Here is a 27,754-nt window from a genome sequence, read left to right on the forward strand (position 1 = left end):
AGACACTTGACACTTACTAGCTGGGCAAGTCACTTAATCCCCCCTTGCCCAGCAAAAAAAAAAAAAATACAAAAGAAAAAGAAAAAGAACTCTCATTTGAAATAATCTTATGGTTCTTGTGGCCAGATATTCCATTATCTTATCTGAGCTTCTAGTTATTGCGGAATTATTTTTTTCTCATGTAATTCTCTTTATTACATTAACATTTTCACATTTTATTAGGATTTTTCTTATTAATTTCCTTTGTCTTTCTTATTTTTTCCTGTAAAAATTTATGTCCTTTTTATTAGTTGTTCCTTTACCTTAATTGTCACAATTATAGCTGTAGGGGTCTTGAAGTATATCTGGGCCTATAATCTCTCATACAATAATCTTGACACAGACATCCCAGTTACTATCTTTTAAATCAACTATTCACTTAGTATTCTTTTTTTGCTTTTCATAAGCTTCTATTTTCTAAAGAGAACTTTATAATCCCTAAATATTCTTTCTAGATTCCTTCTGGTAGTAACATGTTTCTGGATGGATCACCTAGAGGTTATATTGGTCATCAGATCTTGGAGGTTCTCTGTAATGTTCCAAATACATGCCCAAGAAAGAGACAATTTATCTCTAAATTGTTGTTGTTGGGTATACCTGGGGCACTATCATTAGGAATCTGCCAACCACTAAAACTTATATTTTCTTCCCATGATCAATACTCTATGTCTTCTCTCCTCGGAGCATCTGTGGATATTCATCATTCTATGGTGCATTAGAAATGGGCTTCTCTCAATATATCCATTTCCACCTTCATGGGAAGACACTTGAACTAATTTTATAGCCTTAATGATTATTTGTTAACAGTTTGCACATAAGCTTCACTGGTCCTTCTTCTGTTTTATCTGTTTTAAATTTTTATAGGACAATAGATTCAACAAGATACCTCAAAGACCGTAGTCTAATTCTCTCATATGTACTTGAAGAACCTGAGTTCCAGGTCAGTTGAATCAATTGCTCAAACTCACATAGGTAATAAGTTTTGAACCAAGGTCCTCTGACTCCATTACTAGTGCAATATCTATTGCCTCACTTTGCCATCTTCTATTCTCTCATCTCTTGACACATATTTAAATTTCCCTCTGTCTTATGAGATATATTTTTCTTTCATTGGGTCTGAAGTATTTCTTCCATTCTTTTAAGAAACACTTCATTTATTCTGAGATTCTAGAGTTGAATTATTACTCCACCTTATCACTTTTTTCTTTTAAAAGAAGACCAATTTCTTAGGAATGTACAGGCATTATACTATAGTAAAAAGAATATTAGATTTGGAATTTTAAAAACCTGTGGTTGAAATCTTTGCAACTTACTAGCTCTGGGACTATCTGCAAATCACTTAACCCCTCTTGGACCTTAGTTTACTCATCCATAAAATGAAGACAAGAGTGGTGTGTGTGTGTGTGTGTGTGTGTGTGTGTGTGTGTGTGTGTTATCTACATATGTGTGTGTATAGAATACATATCTAAGATCCCTGATAGTTTTAAATCCTATATGCTTAAAAAACAAAACATCACAATCTCACCTGGATGCTGAAGACTTCCCTTTACTTTCCATATCGGCTGCAATGGATCCTTAGTTCATGTTAGCTCATGCTGCTTTTTTTTTTTTTTTGGTTTGGTTTGGTTGGTTTTTTTGTTTGTTTGTTTTGGCGGGGCAGTGAGGATTAAGTGACTTGCCCAGGGTCACACAGCTAGTAAGTGTCAAGTGTCTGAGGCTGAATTTGAACTCAGGTCCTCCTGAATCCAAGGCCAGTACTTTATCCACTGCACCATCTAGCTGCCCCCTCATGCTGCTTATTTTTGCTGCTACTTGCTAGAGCAAAATGATTGGATGCCATATTTTCTGATTAGTCTTGAAAGGAAAATGGTATTTTAAAAAATAGCCTGTCTTTCTTTAAACCTTCTTTAGTACTCTTTGATTGAAATGAGAAGACTTTTTCTAGTGATTGAATGTAAATAAAATTGTTTTCAACATTTATCTGAGAAGACTTTTTTTTTTTTTTTGGGCCGGGCAATGAGAGTTAAGTGACTTGCCCAGGGTCACTTAACGTAAGTGTTAAGTGTCTGAGGTCAGGTTTGAACTCAGGTCCTCCTGAATCCAGGCCCAGTGCTTTATTCATTGTACCACCTAGCTGCCCCCTGAGAAGACTTTTAAAATGAATCTGTATTTCAGGTACTTTTTCCTTAATGTCTCTTTCCTCAAGCTATTTTTTTTTTTTGCTATACCTTACCACTTTTTCAATATAATATATAGTCCAAAGGGTACAAATGTCATATAGATGACATAGATTCTTATTCCACTTCCCCTTCCTATAAATACACTCCCACACCAACATGTACCCTAAAGCATTTATCAGTAGTTGTTTCTTCTCCATCTTGTTCAATTCCCCTTGTCCAACCCCACTCTGCCCTTGTATTTTGCATAATAGTTTGCTGCAACAGGTGAATATAGGATCATGTAATATTTGTTTTCTTTTTTGTTCCCCAATAGGAGTATATGCGCATCATGGGACTTAACAACTGGCTGCATTGGAGTGCATGGTTCTCCTTGTACTTGCTTCTCTTCATTTTTATTATCTCAGTTATGATTATAATCTTCTCTCTGAAGGCAAGTGTTTTGTTTTCTCTAGCATATTCCCCTTTGAGAAAAGCTTGTTGTATAGATCATGGTATAGAAACTCTGAGACTGACCTATGGTATTTGCTAAATCTTTTAGGAAGCAATAACTTAGTAATTAAAAGATAAATTTAAGGTCTATGAAGCATTTTATGTAATTCATTTGATTCAACAACTTTGTGAGATATGTAGTACAAATATTATTGCAGGTAATGAAACTGTCACAAGGAATTCCAATGAATGGAATTGAAATAGAATTGGAATTTTACCCATGCCTTTAAAAAAAAATCATCCTGTGCTTTTAATGTGGTATTTAAACACTGGACCTTTTGGTTTTGTTTCTGTTTGGGGGGGGGGGTTTCGGTGGGGCAATGAGGGTTAAGTGACTTGCCCAGGGTCATACAGCTAGTAAGTGTCAAGTGTATGAGACCAGATTTGAACTCAGATCCTCCTGAATTCTGGGCTGATGCTTTATCCACCGGGCTGCCCCCATCCTGTGCTTTTACTAACATAAAGGCTGTCTCTCATTTAAATCATTAGGCTAATGAGATTAGATAGAGCACTTTTCCTTCTGATATGCATTTATTTTTCTTCTTAACAGCGTTACAGGTTATAGAGAGTGGTTGCATTAATAATATGAAAATATTAAAAGTATATATTCTCCTTAAATTTAAATTAACTTTATTTAAAAAAAATATTGTTGCAAACATGTTTTGTTTTGACCCCACAGATAATTACTCAAAATCATCCAAACAAGCCTGTTTACATTACAGTTAGCATTAAATAATCAACATATCTTTCAGGGAAAGGATAAGCATGTTTTTACTATCTTATCTTTTGTCATGTATATTTAAGTTTTTTTATTATCCTCTATCTGTTCCCATCTTCCCCCTTTTTTCATTTTTTCATTCACGTGTAGACTGTCTCCATTTTGTTGGTTTGTCTGCTCTTTATGGAATTTTTAAATATTCCTCTTGAGTAAGGAAAAACTTTAAAATGTTATTCATCTTTGTTTAATCCATTTATAAGAGTTCTATTTTTAAAGTCTTGTCACTGACTTGCACATAGGATTCCAAATCTCAAAAAAATTATTTTTAATTCGAATGTATTTTCCTTGATTATTAAAAGTAGATTTGGGGGGCAGTGGATAAAGCACTGGCCTTGGATTCAGGAGTACCTGAGTTCAAAACCAGCCTCAGACACTTGACACTTACTAGCTGTGTGACCCTGGGCAAGTCACTTAACCCTCATTGCCCCACCAAAAAAAAAAAAAAGTAGATTTAAAATTATCTCACCAAGTATGAACAGCCCAGAGAAAGTGAAGAATAAATTATCATAGAGTACCTTACACTCCAAAATTTTTATATTTTGGTAATATCTATGAATGGTTTAAAAATGGAATAATTCTTAGAACCTATTCTACCTCCATCACTATAAAAGTAGAATGGCTAGAAGGCTATTTTCATTTTCCTTTGTTTCATGGGCTTTCATGTTCAAATAATTTGTCACATATTGATTGCCAGCCTGTTAATGATGAGCATATTTGTACTTTACTGGATTGGTCCTTGGACAGAAGACTTAGATTGTTTACAGAACTGTGCTTGAAATTTCCAGTCTTTGAAAGGTCATTATCTATTGGCAAAGTCTTCAAGAACCAAAGATAAACTTTATGCCACAATTATGCTTCAGAGTAGGACTAAATTATTTTACATTTTTATAAAAAGAAAACTGTGGCATATGAAAAATTCAAAATAATTTTGGGGAATTAATAATTTTATTAATTATGGCTAGCAAATAATTCATAAAAAGATGTTCATTTGGCTTTCTGTCATAAACCAAAGATGCTTAAAAAGCCTTTGGTAAAGGGGGTATACTTGAGGGCAGAAATCAACTCTGATTGGTTAGCAATCAGTGATGGGGTAGACATATTAATGTGGCAGTGGGCAAAAAGTCTTCAGCTCTTCCTGAAGAGTGTGATCTGATCATGAAACTCAGCTGCCTCTAGCAATCTGAGCAAAATAATACATTTCTACCCAGACCTTACTGTTTGGTTTTCTCCTTAATAAGGATAAGTCACCCTGAATTCTAATGGAAGGTGCAAAGGACAAACAAGGGCTTATTCCTTAAGGACAAGATCTCTCTTAGACTGGATTCTGTTTATAAGGTCTCCTCCCAGTTGGGCAGAGTCCCACTGAAGATAGAAAAGCATGTCCTCTGAGGGTTTGAGCAATGTCTGTCAGAGGCTGGCTGAATGACCTACAAGGGCCTGGTTTCTAAATGAGGAAATAGAAAGGGAAAATTTTAATCTCAATTAATTATTAACATAAAAGAAATAATAATTTCTCTCAAAACATTAGACAAAAACCAGCTTTGAGTTTGCAATCACACTATAGTCTTTGCCAGAAATAATTTTTGGTGTTTTGAGGAAAAGGCTTCCACATTGAAGATCCATCATCTCTTCCTTTCATTTGTCTTCTATAACATCAACTGGGCACATTCATCAACCAAATCCTTCATTAACATACTGGTGGCATATACCATGCCACCTGCACCCAACCCCAACAACAGTGATCTTGTTATGGGGAACCTGGTCTTTCTTTAAGACATTCACAGAGATTGGTACCTCAGAGCCATGTGCTTTGTTCCATACCTCTCTCTCCCTATGAGAAGTCCAAGGATTTCTTTCATGGTTTCCCTTCCCCGCCCCTTCCCTTGCCCCTAAATAAACTACCATCTTATTCTAACTGCTTTTGTGTGTAAGAGGGTGTAATTCTTTAAAGAAGAATTCCTAAGAAACCCAACCCCTAACCCAAACCCCATACCCCAATTTCCCCCCATAACATTTTGGCGCTCGAATGTTTGAAGGGACACAGGAAATGTAACAATTGGAATGACGCCACCTGCTGGAGACTTACTGTAGAAAAGCTCCACCATGAAGTGAAGGTCTTTGAGGGCAAGACAATGCATCTTTTCTTTGGCGTCAGGAAGTGACATTTGCCTGTGGGAGGAAGAAGGGGGAGCCTGGCACTCTGTCTCTCTCGCTTTCCAGAGGACTCCTGGTGGAGAAGGGAGCTAGAAATGTGCTCTCCCTTTAATAGATAGATGAAGTAGGCCTTTTCTTCTCTCTTTACCAAATTCTTATTCTTCTTAATAAATGCTTAAAAGCCTAACTCTTGCTAAAGCTTGTAATTTATTGGTGACCACTCATTAGATATTTTAGACAGTTTAGCTAGAATTTTAGCTTTATCAGAAATTTCCTCTTTCCTCTTGGCACACAAAACTGGGGCGGGGGGGCGGGAACCTCCCTTCTGGGTTTTCTTTCTCCCTCTCCCACCTGACTCAACCTCCCGTTTGAGTCACAGAGAGGTAGAGAGAGGGTTGGCTCTTGCACGCGACAGTGGAGGGCAGCCTGGGTCTCCCTTCCTTGCCGAAAGCTCAGCCAGACGTCTAGACCACGGGTGGCACACAAAACCTGGAGGTAGGACCCTCCCTTCTGGGTTTCCTTCTCCTTTTCCCACCGGACTCAACCTCCCATTTGAGTCACAGAGAGGTAGAGACGGTCAGCTTCTGCACACAACAGCAGAGGGCAGCCTGGGACTCTCCCTCACCAAAAGCTCAGCTTATATGTCCGAACCACACTCGGACCCTTGGACTCCACATTTCTGGATTTTTAATAACAGGGACCTTGCAGTAGCCAAAGAGAGAGAAAAGATGGCTTGTGCCCGCTCTATAGACCAAGCTTCTATAATAGCAGCAGCCATCACCACATCTGCTACCAGCAGAACTCCGGGTGGCCGAGATTCTGGCAGCTGCAGTAAACCGGGACACAGAAGTGGGGGACGCCGCACGATGGTGAGGCCAGCTCTCCTACCTCTTTGTCCCCAGGGCAGCACCCAAGATATTGGCCTAGTGAAAACCCAGCACTCTGCAGCTTGGTCTCCTGGCCAGCCCCTTGTCAAGCCCATGGCCGAGCTGGACATAGGAGGCAAGCCCAGGAATGGTTTAGGGAAGGCCTCTGTCTTACTTTCTGGTTCAGGTCCTAGCATTCAATCAAGGCACAAAGTGGGGTAAAAGGACCCTAAAATGTAGACAGACACTGCCTTTCACAGAACTAGGCTTTGATCTGATTACTTGACTCTGGTAAAGCAGGCCATGCCCTATCCTGCATTCAGCCTTTCCAGCTTCCACTGGGAAAAAAAGCAGTCACACTTTTACTCCTGATCTGATAAAGTCCTTTTTTATTTTTGCTCTGGTCAGTTTTAATTTTTTTGTTTAAGTCTGTTCCATCTAGGCTCAAAGATTCATGGCAGATACCCATTGTGCCTATGTGTCGCCTCCCACCCTCTGGGCCTCACAGCTCCTCATGCTCAGGATCAGGCCTTCTCCACTTCTCTCCCCTCCCCCTCCCTTGTGCCATGATTTCTTCTTCCCCCGCTCAGCATGAAGCAGTTTCAGAAGAATCTTCGTTCCCTTTCCTTATATATAGAGAAGTGGGGAAATGTCATGGGGCCCAGAGTACCCCAGAAGTTCTCTGGGACACATCAAGGAATCTTCTCCTTGAGAAACTAAACCAGAGGACAGATATGCCTAGAGAGATAAGAGGAACCAGATCAGACTGAGCTAGCTTCGGGATCTCTAGCCTTCATTCTGGTCTCCCTTACCCCTGGGGAGAAAACTTTGGGTGTGGCCACTGCCTTTGTGTCCTGAAAAGAGAGATGGCTTGAGAGATCTACAGCCACCCCTCACCCAACTCCTCTAGCCACCACCAGTGGGGGATGGTCCTCCCTCACTAGAGGAACTTTCCACAGTCAAATGGTCACCCCGCCCCCCCATCAGCCCTCTATAAAAGTACCTGCCAGTCTCCTGCTCGAGGAGATTGGTACCTCAGAGCCATGTGCTTTATTCCATACCTCTCTCTCCATGAGAAGTCCAAGGATTTCTTTCATGGTTTCCCTTCCCCCCCTTCCCTTGACCCTAAATAAACTACCATCTTATTAAAAAAAAAAAAAAGACATTCACAATCAGCTGGTTCTTGACAGTACTTCCCATTTTGGGGGAAATCTAAGCTCAAACCAAAATTGCTGGTCAGGCTGCAAGGAGTTTAGAGTTAGAAATGATTGCAAAACAAAACAAAACAAAACAAAACAAAGATATGAGACTCCTGCTCCTGGACTCACACCTAACAATCTTTGAAATGGAAACAAAAAGGACACAATAAATTGAATAAAAGTAAAGAATTTGAATAGTTTCAATAGGCTAGGTATGATAGCTGAGTGTTTATATATATTTAAGGACAGCAAATACTCATGTTTCTTAGGAGCCCTACTTTGTTTAAGCATCATTGAAGGAAGAAGTAGAAATAAACTATGGAATTATATATTTAAAATATATAAACAGAGGGAAGAGAGAGTAAAGAACCAATTATAGCTTTGGTTTTTTAAATTACATTTTATTTTCAGTTGAAGATATACCATCTCTCCCTCCTGCCTCCCCATTCCAGACTACCCTTCCCACTGAGAAATCAAGAAAAACAAAATACAAATATGTCTGGTCAAGCAAAATATACCTACATATATGTGTGTGTACACATAGTCAACCACAACCATACTGGGACACTGCAACAGGGATAGGTGCACATTGGCAGTTCTGTTGCCCACTGTCTAGTTCCAAGTTCCAAATTCAGAGAAAGCTGAGAAGGGTTTTTATGCATGGGGCTGGTATTCCTGGGTATAGAGGCCCTGGGTGATGTACTCAGAAGGGAAGATGTTAAGAAACCAGAAGAAGAAGTGGTCTGGCAAAGACTAGGTTCGAAGAAGGATTTCATTTCTCGTATCTCGCTCAGCCTTTGGAAAAATGACCAGAGTGGGAATCACAGACCAAAGGGGAATCTACAATTCTGTTACTCTGAACCAACAGAGCTTCCCAGCTAGCTGATAGTAGTTGACAGCCCAGCAGCAGTCTACTCTTGTTTTGACCCAAATCCAGATCAGAAACTTACAAATCTTAGACCAGGGGAATAGCAATCAAACTTTGCCCTGGATCAGACCACTTTGGGATCAGGGACCCAGCCCTGAGATCCTGAAACAACACGGTACTCAATATTCCAAGAAAGCAGCATAGGACCAATCCAGACTTTCCTTCTAGAGGTGCCTCAAAGCCTACCCCAGACTTCAAGTCTGAAGTCAGGAAAAAAGCTGGAAGAATGAGAAAAAAAAGAATCCCACCATGAAAAGTTATTATTGTGACAGGGATAATCAAGTCACAAAGCTAGAAGAGAATGCTTCCAAAATATCTACAAGAAAAGCGTCAAAAGACAAACATAACCTAGGGACAAATTCAATTAGAATTCCTGGAAAAGGGAAATAAGACTTTTAAAAAAAATTGGGGGTGGGGTGGGGCAATGAGGGTTAAGTGACTTGCCCAGGGTCACACAGCTAGTAAGTGTTAAGTGTCTGAGGCCAGATTTGAACTTGGGTCTCCTGAATCCAGAGCCAATTCTTTATCCACTGTGCCACCTAGCTGCCCCAAACAAGACTTTTTAAAGAGTTACTTTTCCAAGGTAGGATGACCGTGGACAGTGTACTGAGAAGGGAAGCAGTTCAGAAGTCAGCATCAGTGGTGTGGCTCAGAGAAATAACCAATGCGGGAAACCCAGACCAAAGGGAGCTTGCAATCCTACCATTTTGAACTAATAGAGCTTTCCAGCTGGACTGATAGAGTCAGAGGAAAACAGAACTCTACACTTAGACATACCTAAATCCATGTTAGGACTTTTTAGAACTTAGATCAGGAAATCAGAAATCAGACTTTATGGACTAGATGAAGCAAGAGTTTTTTTCTTTTACAAATGAAATGAAGGCACTTGAGGTAAAAATTGTAAAAGAAAAAGAACTATGGAAGAATCAACTGAAGCACCAGTGTCATCTGGTGAGAAGGCTGAGCCCTGGGCAGGGGGGAGACCACAGGGATCTATGCTGGTGCTGAGGCAGAACTTGGATTTTTCACCCCTGCTGAGAACCAAGAGGTAGGCTTGAGTAACAGTGGGCGGCCCCCCCACCCCAGCACAGGCTCGTTGGAGCTAACAACCACAACACACAAAGCTGGTTGATTAACAAGCTGTCCTGGGGTCATCTATGGACCAGGGAACAGGCCAGGCAAGTGAAGAACCTGATCCTGCTTAAATCACACCACCTAGGACTTCTGAAGCTTGGGATACTTTAGCCTAGAAACAGTGCCCCACTTTAAGGAGCTAAAAGGCAAGTAAAAAATAGGCAAGATGAGCCAACAGAGAAAGGTGAGGACCATAGAAAGTTTCTTCAGTAACAAGGAAGACCAAGGGGCACCCTCAGAAGAAGATGTCAACATCAGGGCCCCTATATCTAAAGCTTCCAAGAAAAATATGAATTGATCTCAGGCCATAGAGGTGCTCAAAAAGGACTTTGAAGATAGTTAGAGAGGTAGAGGCAAGAGAAATGAGGGTGATGCAGGAAAGACATGAGAAAAAAGTCAACAGCTTGAAAAGCCAAATGGAAAAGCTCTCTGATGAAAATAATTGCCTAAGAATGAGGATTGAACAAATGGAAGCCAGTGAGTTTATGAGAAACCAAGACACAATAAAGAAAATCCAAATGAATAAAAAAAATAGAGGGCAATGTGAAATATCTCCTGGGGAAAACTGCTGACCTGGAAAATAGGTCCAGGAGAGATCATTTGAAAATTATTGGTCTACCTGAAAACCATGATCAAGGAAGGAGCTTAGACATCATCGTCCAAGATATCCTCAGGGATGAGGGATGAAATTCTAGAAGAAGAAGCTAAAATAGGAATTGAAAGAATCTACCGATCACCTCCAGAAAGAGATCCCCAAAGGAAAACTCCTAGGAATATCATAGCCAAATTCCAAAGCTCTCAGGTCAAGGGGAAAATATTGCAAGCTGCCAAAAAGAAAGAATTCAAGTACTGTGGAGCCCCAGTCAGGATAGCACAAGATCTAGCAGCTTCTACATTAAAGGACTGGAGAGCATGGAATATGATATTCCAGAGGGCAAAGGAATTGGGATTACAACCAAGAATCACCTACCCAGCAAAACTGACCATAATCTTTCAGTGGAAAAAATGGGACTTTAATAAAAAAGAGGACTTTCAGATATTTGTGATGAAAAGACCTGAACTGAATGGCAAATTTGACTTTCAAATACAAGACCCTAGAGAACTATAAAAAATTGGAGTTGGGGGGCACGCCTGGGGTCATACAGTGGGTGACTGTCTTGTGTCTGAGGCCGGGTTTTGGCTGAGATGCCCCTGGGTCCAGGGGTGATGCTTTGTCCACTGTGTCACCTAGCTGCCGCATGATGACATCTTTAGGATTAAATTGAGGGGTGAAGGGAATTCACTGGGGGAGGGGGAAGGGCAGAGGTGAAATCCTACATGAAAGAAACAGGAAAAGACTTATAGAGTGGAGGAAGAGATGGGAGAGGAGCAGGGCAGTAAATGAATTTTACACTCATCAGAAAAGGCTCAAAGACCTTAAACTCATCAGAGTTGGCTCAAGGAGGGACTAACACACACACCCAAGTGGGTGGAGTAATCTATGTAATCTGAGCATTAAATGAGCCTAACACTCATCAGAATTGGCTTGAAGACCTCAATCTCAACAGAATTGGCTCAAGGAGGAAATAATGTACACACTCAACTGGGTAGAGTAATCTCTCTAACCCTGTAGGAAAATAGGAGGGAAAGGGGATAAAGAGAGAGGGGCAAAAGAAGGAAGGGCAGATTGGGGGAGGGGACAGACAGAAGCAAATCCTTTTGAAGAGTGATAGGATGAAAGAAGAGGGATAATAGAATAAATATTATGAGGAAGGGAATAGGATGGAAGGGAAACAGTTAACAATAGTAATCATGGAAAAGACAAAAGGGGGGAAACTACAAAAAATATTTATAGCAACTCTTTGTGGAGGCTAAGAATTGAGAATAAAGGGAATGTCCATCAATTGAGGAATGATGGAAGAAGCTGTGCTATATGATTGTGGTGGAATGGTCTTGTTAAGCTATAGGAAATGACAAACAGGATGATCCTAGAAAAACCTGGAAAGACTAATGAACATTGATGTATAGTGAAGTGAGCAGAGCTGAAAGGACATTGTGCATAGTGACAGCAGTATTGTTCAATGAGCAATCATGAATGACCTAACTACTCTCAGCAATGCAATGATCCAAGACAATCCCAAGGAACTAATGAGGAAGCTTACTATGCACCCCCATAGAAAGAACTGATAAAAAGAACACTTGTGGATTGTACATATATAACCTGGTTGCAATCTCCTGGAGAGGGGAGGAAAGGGAGGGAGGGAGGGAGAAAAATTTGGAACTCTAAATTTTATGAAAATGAATGTTGAAAACTACCCTTACATGTAACTGGAAAACATAAAACAAATGTTTGTTGCTAAAACAAAAACAACCCCCCCAAAAAAAAAAAACAAAGCCAAAAGTCCAAAATATAGAAGAAAATTTAAGTTACCAAAAATTGCTGACTTGAAAACAGATTTAGGAGAAAAAAATTAAGAATCATTGGACTAGTTGAATGTCATGGAAAGAAAAACTCAGACATCAATTTTAAGAAATCGTAAAAGGAATCTGCTTAGATCTCTTATAACCAGAGAGTAAAATGGTAGTTGATTTACTTCTAAAAAAACCTTCCAAATTAAAACTCTCGGGAACATTATAGCCCAAATCCAGAGTTTCCAGGTCAAAGAAGTTTTGCAAGCAGCCAGAAAAAAAAGAATTAAAATACTGATGAGTCACAGTCAAGAGCATGATTTAGCATGATTTAGCAGCTACCATCATTAAGGAGCAGAGGATTTGGAACATAGTATTTGAGAAAGAATACAGGTTTTCAACCAAGGATAACTTACCTAGTAAAACTGAATATCATTGCTATGGGCGGGGGGCGGAATGGATCGTCAATAAACTAAAGGACTTTCAAGTTATTTCAAATAAAAAACAAACAAACCCAGAGCTGTGAGTTTCGATGTTGAAACACTGGAATAAAGAAAAACAATGATAAATGTGGAAAATGGTAAACAAAAAATAAACAAGAATGAATAATGATGAAACAACTAAGCAAGGATAAATTGTTTTACATTACAATATAGAGAGATGATACATATATATTCCCTCTGAATTCTATAATCATCACCTTCATAGAGGGTGTTAAATCAGACCAGTCTTGGAAGTGGTTCTAATATGTCTTGATGACCTTAAGAAAAGAATGGAAAGGGAAGAGAAGAGGAAAATACTGTCAGGTGGGAGGGGTGGGGAGAGAAGAGTAACAAAGGTTAGAAAAAATACCACATAATGAGGGTGTACAAGTAGACATCAATACAGACAAGTGAGAGGGAGTGGCTGGAACCTGAAACTCATTCTCATCTGAATTGTTCAAAAGAAGGAAGAGTACACACAAACAGTTGGGTACAGATATACATTTCACTTTAAGGGAAAAAAAGAGAGGGAAAAAGGACAGGAGAATTAAAGGGAGAGAAGATTAGGGGAAGGATTAGTCCTAAGCAAAACAAATTCTAAGGATGTACAAAAAGGCACTTTTGTGGTGGAAAAAATGGGAAAAATGAAAGATTCAAAGTAGAATGTGACAAAAAAAATTGGGGGGGGGGACACAGCCAATGTGGAAATATATTTTGCTTGATCATACATGTTTGTAAATGGGTTTTGTTTTTCTTGTGTTCTCAGTTTAGAGGTAGGTTGGGATGGGAGGACAAAGAGCTTAATCTTAGTTGATTAAAACCAAATAAAATATTTTAAAACTTTAAAAAAAAATAGTGGACCTGACAATTGAGAATCCATCAGAAAGCCCAGAGGCTTCCAGGAAAAAAGAAAAGATATTAAGGTCCTTTAGCACTGGAAGAGTGAGTTGCCTATACATATGCCTTACTACCCTAAATTAGTGCTCACTCTTTTCACTAATACAGTTTATATTTATGAGAGAGTATTTCTTGTTTTTATTGGAAGGATGTTTTTCAGCTACTATGCTTACTAGACTACCTTGCTAAATGCCTTTTATTTTAGCTGGTTGTGTCTACTGGATTCCTATTAAAAGTAAGCTTCTCTGTGGGAGGCTCATGAGTTATATTTTTAAGAGCACAGACCCATAGACTATATCCTGGAAACTGGTAGTTGTAGCCAACCTCTGTGAAGTCCATTCATGAGTACAAGTACAAGCTGGTGGAGTAGCCTAGGTGTGTTGTGTTAACCTGTAAATTAAGGAAATAATCAATATAGGAGAAATAAGGTCTTTAATTCGGGCAGAGGCACTATAGCTCATGGTATCACAAAGCAAGAAGCTAGGAATACCCAAAGATGGGAACCAAGGACAGGATTTTTAAGGGGTAACAGAAGAAAGGGCACCAAAAGACTGCTCCTGAGTCAGGTACAGAAACTACTGACTACTTAATGTAAATGAACCTTTAACAAAAGAAACTATGGAGCTGCTCCTGAGTTAAGCATAGACGCTATTTAACTTAATGTAGGTAGACTCTTTTACATAATAACATAAAGTCCAGGGAGTAAGGTGAGGGATCATTTTATTTGGGGGAAGGTCCATAAGTCCAAGAGTCTGTAATTGACAAAGATAGGTCAGCCCTAGGCAATTCACCTGCCTGGGTAGGGGGACTGGGTGGGAAAGCAGTCAGCTCTCAGTAAATTTGTAGTTATCAGTTGCTACATCTTTTTTTTAAATAAACATTTTGAGTTCCCAATTCTATCCCTTCTTCTCTACCTTCCCTCTCCTCTTCCTGAGGCATTAAGCAATCTCATATAGGTTATAAGTGTGCAGTCATGTAAAACATTGCCACATTAGTCATTTTGTATAAGAAAATGTTAATAAGAGAAAAAAAGTGGAAAATGGCATGCTTCAGTCTGTATTTAGTCAATATCAGTTCTTTCTTTGGAAATGGGATAGTATGCTTCATCATTAGTCCTTTGGGATTGTCTTGGATCATTGGATTGCTGAGAATAGTTAAGTCATGGACAGTTCTTCATCAAACAATATTGCTGTCACTGTGTACAACATTCTCTTGGTTCTCCTCATTTCACTATCAGTTCATACAAGTCTTTCCAGGCCTTTCAATATCATCTTATAACCACACTCTCTGTCTACACATATACTGCTTTTAATTGCTCTTATAGGTAGTAAAGTTGTTAAAATTTACAAATATTATGTTGTCTTATAGAAATATAAACAGTTTAACCTTATTGAAGTTGTTTTTTCATGTTTCAAATAATTCAATCAATTATTCATTTATTACATGCATATTAAGCACATCAGGAAGTGTTTTGGCACTGAGGATAAATGTTCAAAAAGTCCTTATTGAAATTTTTACATTTTTTCTTTCTTGCTTCTTTTTTACCTTTTTATGTTTCCCTCAAGTCCTGTATTTAGAGGTCAAATTTTTTATTAAGCTCTGGCCTTTTAGTCAGAAATGTTTGAAGTCCTATATTTCATTAAATATCCCCTTTTTTACCATGAAAGATCATATTCAGTTTTGCTGGGCAGGTGATTCTTGGTTGTAAACCTAACTCCTTTGCCTTTTGGTATATTATATTCTAAGCCTTGTGGAAGCTGCAAAATCTTGTGTGATCCTGACTGTAGCTGCATGATATTTGAATTCTTTCATTTTGGCTGCTTGTAATGCTTTTTCCTTGATCTGTGAGCTCTGGAATTTGGCTTTGATGTTTCTGGGAGTTTTCATTTTGGGATCTCTTTCAGGTGGTGATTGGTGGAGTCTTTCAATTACTATTTTGCCTTCTGGTTCTAATATATCAGGTCACTTTTCTTTGATTATTTCTTGAAAGACATTGTCCAGGCTTTTTTTAAAATCATGGCTTTCAGGTAGTCAAATAATTCTTATATTATGTCTCTTCTGGATCTATTTTTTTAGGGCAGTTGTTTTTCAAATGAGAAATTTCACATTTTTTCTATTATTTTACTTTTTTGATTTTGTTTTATTTGTATCTTGATGTCTCATAGAGTCATTATTTTCCATTTGTTCAATTCTAATTTTTAAGGAATTATTTTCCTCGGTTACCTTTTTGTACTTTCTTTTACATATAGGCTAATTCTGTTTTTTAGGGAATTATTTTCCTCGGTAAATATTTGTATATCTTTTCCCATGCTATTGACTCTTTTTTCATGCTTCTCTTGCATTACTCTCATTTCTTTCCCCAATTTCCCCAATCTGTCTCTCTAATTTTCTTCTTAAGTCCTTTTTAAGCTCTTCTAGGAATTCTTTTTGAGCCTGAGGCCAAATTACATTTTTCTTTGAAATTTCACCTGTAGCCATTTTGGCATTATTGTCCTCCTTTAAATTTATGCCTTGATTTTCCCTATCACCATAGTAACTTTCTATAGTCAAGCATTTTTATTTGTTTATTTTTGTTCATTCTTATGCCTTTTTTTTTTTTTTTGTAACTTGGTGTTTTTATGTGAAATTTGGGCTGGTAGCTGGCCCTGGAGGAGTGATCTTGTTGCTGGCCTACTCCAGGGGTAGTGTTCCCTGTTGCTGGGTTGGTATGTCTGTTAGCAGGCCCTGGAGGAGTAATTTTGTTGCAAATCTGCCCAAGGGTTTGGACCCCCTGCTGCTGGGTTGTTACAGAAACAGAGTTTCTGTGCTGGTAGGCCCCAAAGGTTGGATCTGGATGTTAGCCAGCCTTGGGGCAGGGCTTCACTACTGGTCAGGAGTGGTGTCAAGGCTTCCCTGGTGGTTTGTGCTGGGGGTAGGATTGGTAGAGTGGGACCTTGATGTGCAGCTCAAGCTGCTCACTTGCCTAGAGGACTGCCGGTTTACAGGAGGGTGGGTCTCACTGTTGGATTGTTCCAGGCTTAGGACCTTGGTACAGGCCCCCTGCTGTGAGTCTTGCTGTTGCCACTACTGCCTAGGTAAGACAGACCTTTCCTGCCTGGATGGTAAGCTGCTTCCTTTCTCTGGAAACAATTCTGAGGCAGTTTTCCAGTTGTTTGGAGGAGAGGGCTACAGAGGGTTCCTTCCTCATTCTGCCATCTTGGCACTGGAAGTTTGCTGTATTTTAAATGGTATCGTAATATATACCACTACAGATAGAGAAATAATGAATTTACTAAGTGCTTACTGTGTTCTAGACACTGTGCTAGAAATTCTCATGTAAATAAGTGTTCCTTCTCAGGGAGAAAGACAGTATAGGAAGTAAAGTTGGGAAGGGGAAAAGATGCATGGTAGCATTGTGTAGACATGTCTCAGGAGTCTAATGAGGGTCTGATTTGGGGCAAGGTAATATAAAACATTATCTGTTAGAGCTAAAGTTATAGTACAAGGTTGTAGTGGGGTGGAAGATGGGAAGAGGGGGAGAAGAGACAACAATATACTCTCATTTATTCACCAATATGATGTGTAAAGCTGTTATATGTTAATTTTAAAAATAGATACCTCTTTTTACCACTTATGATAATATCAATGGTATATTCCCAGTAATAGAATTATTAGGTGTAGTAAGCTAGACAAGACTAGTGTAGCATATGGGATCTCTAAAATAGCCACCCCAAGTTCAACATACTTTATGGGTCTGCATCTACCAATTATAGTAGCATACAAATCCCTATTGGTATATTTGTTTACCTTTTATTCATAGTATACAATTAGTTAAAAGCAGAAAAATTAATGAAATAGCATAAAAAGAAAAGCAACAATGAAACATTTTTCTCATAAATGTTGGGTAGATTCTTCTCAGGAAAAGCATATTATCATTGTGGGAAGAAATAGTACCTTACATGGGTATAGGTCACACATGGGATCACACAGAGATATCTAGGGCACTCATATCCCCTAGATTTATGTGTTCTGATGATGTCATCATATGTCTTTCTCTGGGTTTGCACCTTTGCTTCCCACCAGTCTTTGTGTGACATATACATCCATTGTGTTTGCTGCAACCAGTTGGTACTTCCCTACTGATTGTCATGGCTTTGCTCTTTTCTTTTTTTTTGTTTTCAATGCAACAGACATTTATTTTATTTTTTCAGTTACATGTAAGGGTATTTTTCAACATTCATTTTCGTAAAATTTAGAGTTCCAAATTTTTCTCCCTCCCTCCCTTTCTTCCCCCCTCTACAAGACATCAACCAGGTTATATGTACAATGCACAAGTGCTCTTTTTATCAATTCTTTCTAACTGGGTGGAATAATCTATTTAATCTGGGCAGTAAATGAGCCTAACACTCATCAGAATTGGCTCAAAGACCATTGTGTCATGAGTTTGAGAGCTCACTGCCTTTCCTCAGCTATCTTGGCTCCATCCCAAAAGTCTGTCGCTTTGCTCTTTTCTGACTCAATATCCCTGTTTTTTCTATTCTCTGTTGGACAACTCACTATGTTGGTTTGTTAGCTTTAGCTCAAGTGTCACCTATTCCTATATAGTGCTTTTCTTGATACCACCAACTGCTATTCACTTCTACCTGGAATTATCTTGTATTTACCTTATTTAGAAAAACATCAATGTTTTGTGTGTCTACATCATGCTTCCTCCCTTGATAGAATGTAATCTTTCTGAATACAAGTATTGTTTTATTTTGTCTTTGTATTCCCAGTACATTGGATATATTTAATAAACAAATGCCTATTGATTTATTGTTCTCTTATCTACTTAACCTAAATTCCTGCCTTATATATATTCTTCAGTAGCAAAAACTAGTAGCTTTATTGTTTGTATTTTGATAGTGAAAATCTCACTATCTCCCTAAACTGGCAATCTATAGATTAATTTAGAAGGCCTGATTCCAAAAAAAAAAGAAAAAGAAGACCTGATTCCATAATCTCCAATTGTATAAAACATATACCATTCATTCATCCTTATCTCTTGCAGATACCTCAAAGGAATAAAAAGCGATAAATCACTTCCTTCATGTCATAAGTTTTCCACAGCTCCCTCCCTCTACCAAAAACATCACGTATAAAACAGTGCCAGGATTTGTAGGAAATATATTTTACATCCAGCCATATTGGATATAAAACTTCTCTTTTAAGACAGATTGGAGACTGTCTCAATGCTAGGGCTTGGGGCTAGTTATGTTTAATGAAGCTGCTGACATAATATTAACTTATATTGAACTTACAGTTCACTATGATGCCCAGATCTTTTTCAGGTCAACTTTGTAACCATACCTCCCTCATCTTATACTTGTGCTTTTGATTTTCTTTACCCATATGCAAGACTTTACATTTATATCTATTAAATTCAATCTTACTAGATGATTCAACTTGTGAAGATCTCATGAGATGATCCTTTGTATTGGCTATCTATAAAAAATATTTAAGCTGCTCCTAATCTGTAAACTTATAACTATAAGCTGTCTGTAAAACTATAGCTGGACCCAATCTGTAAAGGGTTTAATTTAATATGGGAAGAGCTTATTGGGAGGCTCCTCCTCTCCCACTGCCTCCCCCAGCCTGATAAGGAACAAGATTAAACAGCCTCCTTTCAATTTAAGCAAATACCAGGGTTTATTGAGATGAATAAACTTAGGGAAAAAGACAAAGAAAAATACAACATGTGAACTTGACCCCAAAAGACTCTCCACTTTCTCTCCTGCTGCCGCCGCCCCTCTTATTAGCTGCTTGTTCTGTAGCCACTGCCTGCACGCTCTCGGCTGCGCCCCCCTTTCTCCATAGCGTCCCTTCTCTTAGTCCTCTCTCCTTTCACTAACCAACAGCTGTGCCCACTCTCCATAATGTTCCCTCACATCTCCTACCAACCTACTGACTCCTTTTCCTACATCTTCACTACGTTTGTCTCTGTAGCCTCCCCCTCATCATCTAACCTCCCTGGTATATAAAAGACCTCTTTCATTGGGAACCCGGGCCAAGCCCCCATACACACCAAGCTAATTGGCTGGTACCCCCAGGCCACACAGGGTTTTCCTGCAAACCCCCATCTGGCTGGGTGGAGAGACCCAGGCAGGGCACGAGATTTTCCATGCTTATCTCCACGGGGCAGAGGAACCTGAGGTATATCCCTGCTGAGCGGGGTGTGGGTGTATGCGGCTTATGTGCCTGGGGTGGTTTCGGGGAGAGCAGTCGCGCTGGGGGAGGGATGGCCCATTCAGAATTCCTGAGGCTAATTTTAGCTGCTTATAGTCCCCCCTTTGCTTCGACAAGAAACACGGGGTGTTTCCTTGATGAAGCAATAAAATAACAGAATATCATAACCTATGCTAACAAACAATATAGGAAAGGAAAATTTTGTCCAGAGAGGCAATCCCTCATGGACTCACGCTTTGACAATGTCTACTAGAGGGAAGGCCTCTGCAGAAAATACACATTACAGATGGTGTATATAGGAAGAAACAAAAATGTCCATTTAAAATCTTTGAAATCTTGTCTTTGAAGAAGTATTGAGATGTCATCAGGGAAACTGGATTCTGGTCTGGACTCTGGTTGTCTCTGGACTCTGGCTGTCTTCTTTAGCTGTTGAACTGCTGGATTTTCACTAATCTTTAGTATAACATTGTCAAAATGTTCAAATTAAATAATGAAAGTTCTTCAAAATATAGCTCATATAAAACAAATTTAAACTTGATACATACAGTATATTACATATCCCTCCCCACTTGTTTCATCTGCAAATTTGATAAATATACCATGTATGCCTTTATCCAAGTCACTGATAAAAATGTTAAATAGCATAGGATTAAGCAACAGAACCCTGGAGTACTTCACTGGAGAGTAGATTAATAACTGCTCTTTGAATCCATCCAACCACTTCTTGCTAATCTATAGTTCTTCCAACTTCTTCAAGAGAATTATATGAGATAAGTAGCCCTGTTTTAGAAAAATAAATTGAACAAGTCATCAATGAGCTCCCTAAGAAAAAATCCCCAGGACCAGATGGATTCACAAATAAATTCTACCAAACATTTAAAGAACAATTAATTCCAATACTATTGTAATGATTGGAATAACACCACCTGCTGGAGACTTACTGTAGAAAAGCTCCGCCATGAAGTGAAGGTCTTTGAGGGCAAGACCAGGAGTCTTTCTTTGACATCAGGAAGTAACATCTGCTTATGGGAGGAAGAAGGGGGGAGCCTGGCGCTCTGACTGGCACTCTTTCCTGGGGACTCTGGCGGAGAGGGGAGCTAGAAATGTGCTCTCCCTTTAATAGATAGATGAATGTAGGCCTTTCCTTCTCTTTTTACCAAATTCTTATTCTCCTTAATAAATGCTTAAAAGTCTAACTCTTGCTAAAGCTTATAATTTATTGGCGACCACTCATTAGATATTTTAGACAGACTAGCTAGAATTTTAGCCCTTAACACTATATAAACTATTTGGGAAAATGGGCAAAGAAGGAATACTCCCTAATTCCTTTTATGACACAAACATGGTGCTGATACCTAAACCAGGAAGAGCAAAAACAGAGAAAGGAAACTATAGACCAATTTCCATAATGATTATTGATGCACAAATTTAAATAAAATACTATCAAAGAAATTACAGTAATATATCACAAAGATGATATGCTAGGAGCAGGTAAGATTTATAGCAGGAATGCCAATATTGGTTCAATATTAGTAAAAGTATCAGCAGAAATGACCATATCAATAATAAAACCAACAGAAATAATACAATAGATTTAGAAAAAGCTTTTGACAAAATGCAATATTTATTCCTATTAAAAACTCTAGAAAGTATAGGAATAAATGGAGCTTTCCTTAAAATGATAAGTAGTATTTATTGAAAACAAATTAAAAAAATTTTTTTTAATTTAAAAAACAAAAAAGCAAAAAAACAATTAAACAACAACAACAAAAAGAATGGGGCAGCTAGGTGGTGCAGCAGATAGAACACTAGCCCTGGATTCAGGCGTACCTGAGTTCAGATCCAGCCTCAGACGCTTCACACTTACTAGCTGTGTGACCTGGGCAAGTCACTTAACCCCAATTGCCTCACCAAAAAACAAAACAAAACAAAACAAAACTAATAGCAAGTATTATCTGTAAAGGGGATGATCTAGAAGCCTTCCCAGTAACCTCAAGGGTGAAGCAAGGATGCTCATTATCGCCACTATTGTTCAGTATTGTACTCAAAATGCTAGCTATAGCAATAAGAAAAGAAAAAAAAAGAAATTGAAGGAATTAAACTACCATTCTTTGCAAATGATATGATGGTGTACTTGGAAAATCCTAGAGAACCAACTAAAAACTAGTTGAAGTAATTAACAACTTTAGCAAAGTCACAGGATATAAAGTAAGCCCACATAAATCATCAACATTTCTGTATATTACCACCAAAGTCCAACAGGAAGAAATGAAAGAGAAATTCCATTTAAAATATGTTTTTGACAAGCCACTTGTCAAGAACATATAGAAAATGTACCCAAGAGATGAAGGTAAATATGCTTCAGTGTTCTGGGAATTCACAGGATTTTAATGCCATTGAAAGTTTAAAAGCTTTGAGGAAAGCTGTTTCTTAAAGTTATGCTTAATATCTAATGTGACATAAGTGTAGTTTCATGTGGTTTCATGATGAAGAATTATATATGTGTCAAAATCTTGGGAACTCAATGCCAAATCACGTACAAGTGATTATAGCAAAAGAGAACATTAAAGTTTTTTTGCTTATTTTTTAAAATTCATTTTTATTTTATTTTTGCTTCTAATTTCTCTCACTTCTTTACTCCCTCCCATCCCTCTTTTGAAGTCATGGTTCAAAATAATTTAAAAAGCAACAGTATAAAATTTAGTATAATACTATCATTTAGTTATATTTATTTAGTTCTTTTAGTACAAATTAATTGACTTCCATTCATTTAAACCATTCCATATATTAGTTAATAAAGTGGTTTACTTAAAATCCTTTTTAGTCACCTAGAAAAAGAATTTATATATCTTAATTAATTTAAGAATATTTAATTATTTTATACTTTTCTTTGTCTTTCTGAAATATCATTTATCTGTGTGACTGAATTATTTCAATGATTATTTTATAGGTGCGTTATAATGTGTCAGTGCTTACAAAAAGTGACCCAACTTTGGTGTTTTTCTTTCTGTTATGTTTTGCCGTTGCCACCATCTCCTTCAGCTTTATGATTAGTGTGTTCTTCAGTAAAGGTGAGTTAAAGGAATCTTATCTGGGAGTTGCTTAATTTTTCACACAGACTCAGCAGGAGTGGGGTTTTTTCAAGCTTTCCTGTAGGGTATCACTGCTATCCTATAACTTTCAAAAATTCTCATGGAGAACAGATGTTCTTACAGATTATTTAGACCTTTTAGAGTCAATTGTTTATTCTCATGAATTGCTATTTTAATTTGAGGAATTAGAGGAAAATAATTTTAAAATCTTTTTGCAGGACCCTTTGAAAATTAATAGTACAGTGCTTTTTTTGGTCATATGTCTATTTGGCATCCATTTTTAGGTTCCTTTCAACTCATGACAGGCTGGGTTCCCCCAAAGCCCCCACAAATGCATCAAGCTTTAACAGTCAGGCAGATGACACACACCAAACTCAAAAGCAGTCATTCAACTGAAATTCTTTGCAGGAACTGTAGCTGCAAAGCTTGTACTCCCCAACTTCCTGTGAAAAATGAGCAATAAAATCTGGAATCTATTCTCCCAGAAATGCATGGTGTCTCTGAGAATTATAGGCACTCACATAGCCCAGATATTTCAAACTTCTTGTATCACAAGGCTCTGGTTTATTTTCTCTTCCTGTGTCACAATGCTACTCATCCTGGGCACAGTATTTCTATTGTCAAGTCTCTCATCTGCTGCTAAATTTCCCTCAACTCACTTATCTCCTTAGTTCTGCTGCCCTGAATCATTGGGCTTGCTCCTTGCTCCTTGTGGTGTCTTTTGCTTAGCTAATAGCTTTAAGACATCATAGCTGGTGTGTGTGTGTGTGTAGTAGGGATGGGAAGGAGAGAGCATTACCCTATTCCCCATGAAACAAGGAGCAATTTCTTCTCAAGAGCTTAAATTCTTTTTTCATAGTGAGTGCTCAGAATTCTTAGATTTGTCTTCTGCCTTAATTGAAATCCCTAGAGGGCTTGAGGGCTTGTCTTTTACTTTAATATCTTTAGTGATATTATTCAGCTTTCAGCTAGCCAATAACTACCTGCCCTTTAATTTGATCAGGTTCATTTAAGAAGTTCATATTTCATAGAAGGATAATGAAGTATAAATATTTTTTATATATTTTGTTTTCAGTCAGTCAATAAACGTTTATTAAATCTATGTGCTAAGCATTATTTAAGATCTTTATTTAACACTTTATTTTCTGTTTTAAAATTCCCCTTATACTCTACAATTTGTCAGCTGGGCTGAGGGAAAACAAATTAACCCAGGGTTTCCTGATCAACTCCCCAAAACTACACTCTCTCACCACTTAAATCCCCCAGCAAATCAGCCATGATAGTCTTATCCACATTCCCAAATTTGGATAGGTCTCTAATAACTTGGAGACACTCAACATTGACCCTTAGAGCTTCTTTATTCAGTGCAATGTACTAACGAGTCTCAGCAAATTTCATGTGGCACACTTCTTAGCTAATCTGAAAAGGAACTCTTCCATCAAAGCCCAGGCCTATTTTAGCTGATGTGACTGGGGATTATACTCTCTCAAATACATAGTTATACAGTTTCAAAAATCATGTTACTCCTTGTCTTGGTATTTGCAAAAGCTTGTCTTGACCCAAAAACAATTAAAAAGAAAGTTGAGTTTCTCCACTTACAGGAAAAGTCCTATCTCAATAGAACTGCCCCCAAATATGAAAGATGTGAAGTTGACTGGAAGTCACCCATTCCCCTTTATTTGAGAGACCAAATTATACTAATGGAAAATTACTTTGGATTTTTGCAACATGTGAGGCACCTGAAATGTCTCTCATGGTTCCCTGAAATACAAAAGGAGATGCCAAGTGGTGGCAGACTAGCTCAAAAAGAAAATTTTAAAACTCAGAAAAAGTCAAAAGTTGTGTGGGATTCTCAGAAAGGGATCAAGCAATAGTAACCAGCTAAGGTGATAAAGTAATAGAAAAAGTACAATCCACCTCTTCCTCATGATTACAGCACAAAGACACAGAAAATTCAGTAAATGAGTCTTGATAGGAAAATCCATTTTTCTAGCCCAACTTGGCATAGAGATATAGAGATATGCAGACACTGGGGATGGAGTTTAGCCATCAGGTCCCTATGCAGAGTCTTCCAGTGTGAGGACTGAACTGGGACCTACCGCTATGCATTGGGACAGTTCAACACAGCAGGGCCTAATGTGTTGGGAACAGGAATAGGTGCCAACAAGGGACACTATTACTCATATCCCAGATATGAGCCACAGATCCCGTGTGGGCTGAGAAGGGAATATTGCACCTATGATTTGTAGAGCAGGGTAAGGAATGATGGTGGACTATGGCTCAGAGAAAATTAAGTAAGGAATAGCTATATGTTTCTGACCCTGGGAACAGAACATTCCTCATATGCCCCTAGCTCATTCTGTAGTCAGCAGCCACATAATTTGGACAGTGTGGTGGATGAAAGATGAAATGACTGAGAAAGCAAAGGTTCAAACTTCCAAACGTTATAATTTATTAAGAAGGGCATGCCAATTGCCCAACAAATCAGGACCAGTCACCTTCCTCAGCTTTGGTACTGGACCCTCAAATATAGGGGGAAAGAGATTTTTATACATTAAAAAAGTTAAATAATGCCAATTAAGTAAAAGGAAACAATTAACCAAGATACAATATTAGGTTATCTGATTTCTAATTGGAGGAAAGATCAGGGACTTTCCAAGGTAGGAGGGGGGAAATGAAAAGGTGCAACTCTCTGAAATAAGAAAAAGAGGTTCCCACTCCCCCCAAGTGTCTGTAAGCAATCAAAGAAACATGGAAACAATAACCGATCGATCAAAGGGGGCCAGTTTTCCGATAAGACATGTGGGTTGCTTGAGATGTACACTTGTGAGAAAACTCTTTGGATCTGACTGGGTTTCTGGTCAGCATAACTTACTTAGGTCCTTAGTTAAGGGCCTTTAAGCTTCAGGTAGAGATGGTCCAGCTTCCCAGACATTCAGGGCTCTGTTCAAATAATGCACTAAAGTTTTCTCCAAATTCCCACAATTGATTAAAGTTTTCTTACATGACAGAAATTCAACTAGACCCATAATTGAATAGAAAGGGAACTGAGCTAGCTCTAGAATTGAGTTATAATATAAGAGTCAATGTGGTTCACTCAATTCCAATCATATCTTACTTCTCCAGTCCCCTCAATTCCCTCAGCTAGGTAGGTGTTGCTCTGGACCTGCAGTTCCTTCCAGATAACTGATAGTAGTTGGGTCCACCAGAAGTTTACTGGAGTTCCAGCTAGGGGCAAGCTCACCCAGATCAGGAGCTTGCAAAATGCAGATGAGAAAGTAGTGATCTTGTCACCCTGCATCAAATTACTTTGGCTGTACTAAAAGCTCAGAAATCCCGAAGTGTGAGATAGTTGAAGAACATAGTCTATACTCAGAAAATGCAACAGCAGGTACAAAGAGAATTCAAAACAGAACCAAGCATGTTCCAGACATTCCTTCAGAAGTACACAGATCCTGGCCCATACAGAGCCTGTAAAATCCAAATTCAGGAATTAAGTATAAGACCATATGTAAGGTACCAAGAAAGAACATAAGTACATAAGTAACACAAGTGAGGTATTTTATTAACAAAATCAAAGGCAAAACTTTTTTAAAATCACATTAATGTGTAAAAACTAGGCACTTTTAAAAAAACTGATAAGCTAGTAGTTAATTCAATTTTTTAAAAGAAAGGAAAATTAATTTACCAGGATCAAAAATAAAAAAGGTGAATTCACAACAAATGAAAAAATATTTATAAATTATTCCAAATTGTTGACTGATTATTTGCCAGTAAAAAACTAATTAAATTAATAAATATTTACAAAACTATAAATTTCCAGATTAATAGCAAAATAAATAGAGGACTTAACCCAGTCTCAAAGATGAATTGAACAATCCATAAATGAGTTCCTAAAGGAAAAATCCCTAGGACCAGATGGATTTGAAAATAAAGTCTATAAAACATTTAAAGAATAAATTATTGGGGGCAGCCAGGTGGCACTCCTGGATTCAGGAGTACCTGAGTTCAAATCCGGCCTCAGACACTTAACACTTACTACCTGTGTGACCCTGGGCAAGTCACTTAACCCTCATTACCCTGCCCCCAAAAAATTATTTCAATAATAGCTATTTGAAAAATAAGAAAATAATGTATAGTATCAGATTCTTTATCTGATAACAAATATTGCCTAGATACCTAAACCAGGGACAGTGAAAACAGAAAGAAAACTAAAGACCAATATCTTTAATGAATATTGATACAAAAATTTTAAATTAAACAATAGCATAACACCATTTTCATTTTCTGTTTTTTTTGAGCTGGCTGTTACATGGTATAGTTTAGATCAACATTTTTATTTCAATCTGGGTATATCATTTTGGAGGTAGTGTGCTACAATATAAAGAGCCCCGGCTCTGAAAGAGATAGATTCAAATCACATCCCTGATACTTATTTCTTATGTGGGGGTAGGCAAATTGACTAGATGTCCTCCAAGGTGCCTTCAATTTAACTGTGGTCCTATGAATTTTTACTTCAAGTATGTTTCATGGAAATACTAGTGTTCTATGTTTATTCATCATCTTTTTCTTTCATAAAAGAGATCAGGTCATTTACATTTAATGTTACAATTTTTAGGGGTTTTTTTTTTTGCTCTTTTATGTTATCAAAAGGAGTTAACCCAAAGTGTAACAGAAGTAAATACTTCCATCCAGTTAATACCTGAATAAAATAATGGTCAGAACCCAATCAAAACTGAGAGAGTTAACACAATGGAAACCAGTAAAAGCCCCAATTAAGAGACTTGAATCTTGTGAATGCTGATTAAAGGAGCCATGACAGGGAAAATGTGAGTAAATAAAACACTAGTCACAATAAAGAAATACTATTAAGAAAAATCTTTGAGGTAATCATTTATTAAAAACATAACTACACAAGTATAAA

General features: G+C 38.0%; 1 protein-coding gene across 1 annotated transcript in view; it reads left to right on the forward strand.

Annotated features, from left to right (window-relative positions):
• The window catches only part of LOC122753085 (phospholipid-transporting ATPase ABCA3-like), a 265,236-nt gene that overhangs the window by 90,625 nt on the left and 146,857 nt on the right, over nucleotides 1-27,754 (forward strand). Inside the window, exons 6-7 of the mRNA XM_044000190.1 lie at nucleotides 2,533-2,649; nucleotides 22,689-22,809. Coding sequence (XP_043856125.1) covers nucleotides 2,533-2,649; nucleotides 22,689-22,809 — 238 coding nt within the window. The remainder of the gene's footprint in view (nucleotides 1-2,532; nucleotides 2,650-22,688; nucleotides 22,810-27,754) is intronic.

Source organism: Dromiciops gliroides, chromosome 1 (assembly GCF_019393635.1).
Source record: "Dromiciops gliroides isolate mDroGli1 chromosome 1, mDroGli1.pri, whole genome shotgun sequence".
Taxonomy (NCBI): domain Eukaryota; kingdom Metazoa; phylum Chordata; class Mammalia; order Microbiotheria; family Microbiotheriidae; genus Dromiciops; species Dromiciops gliroides.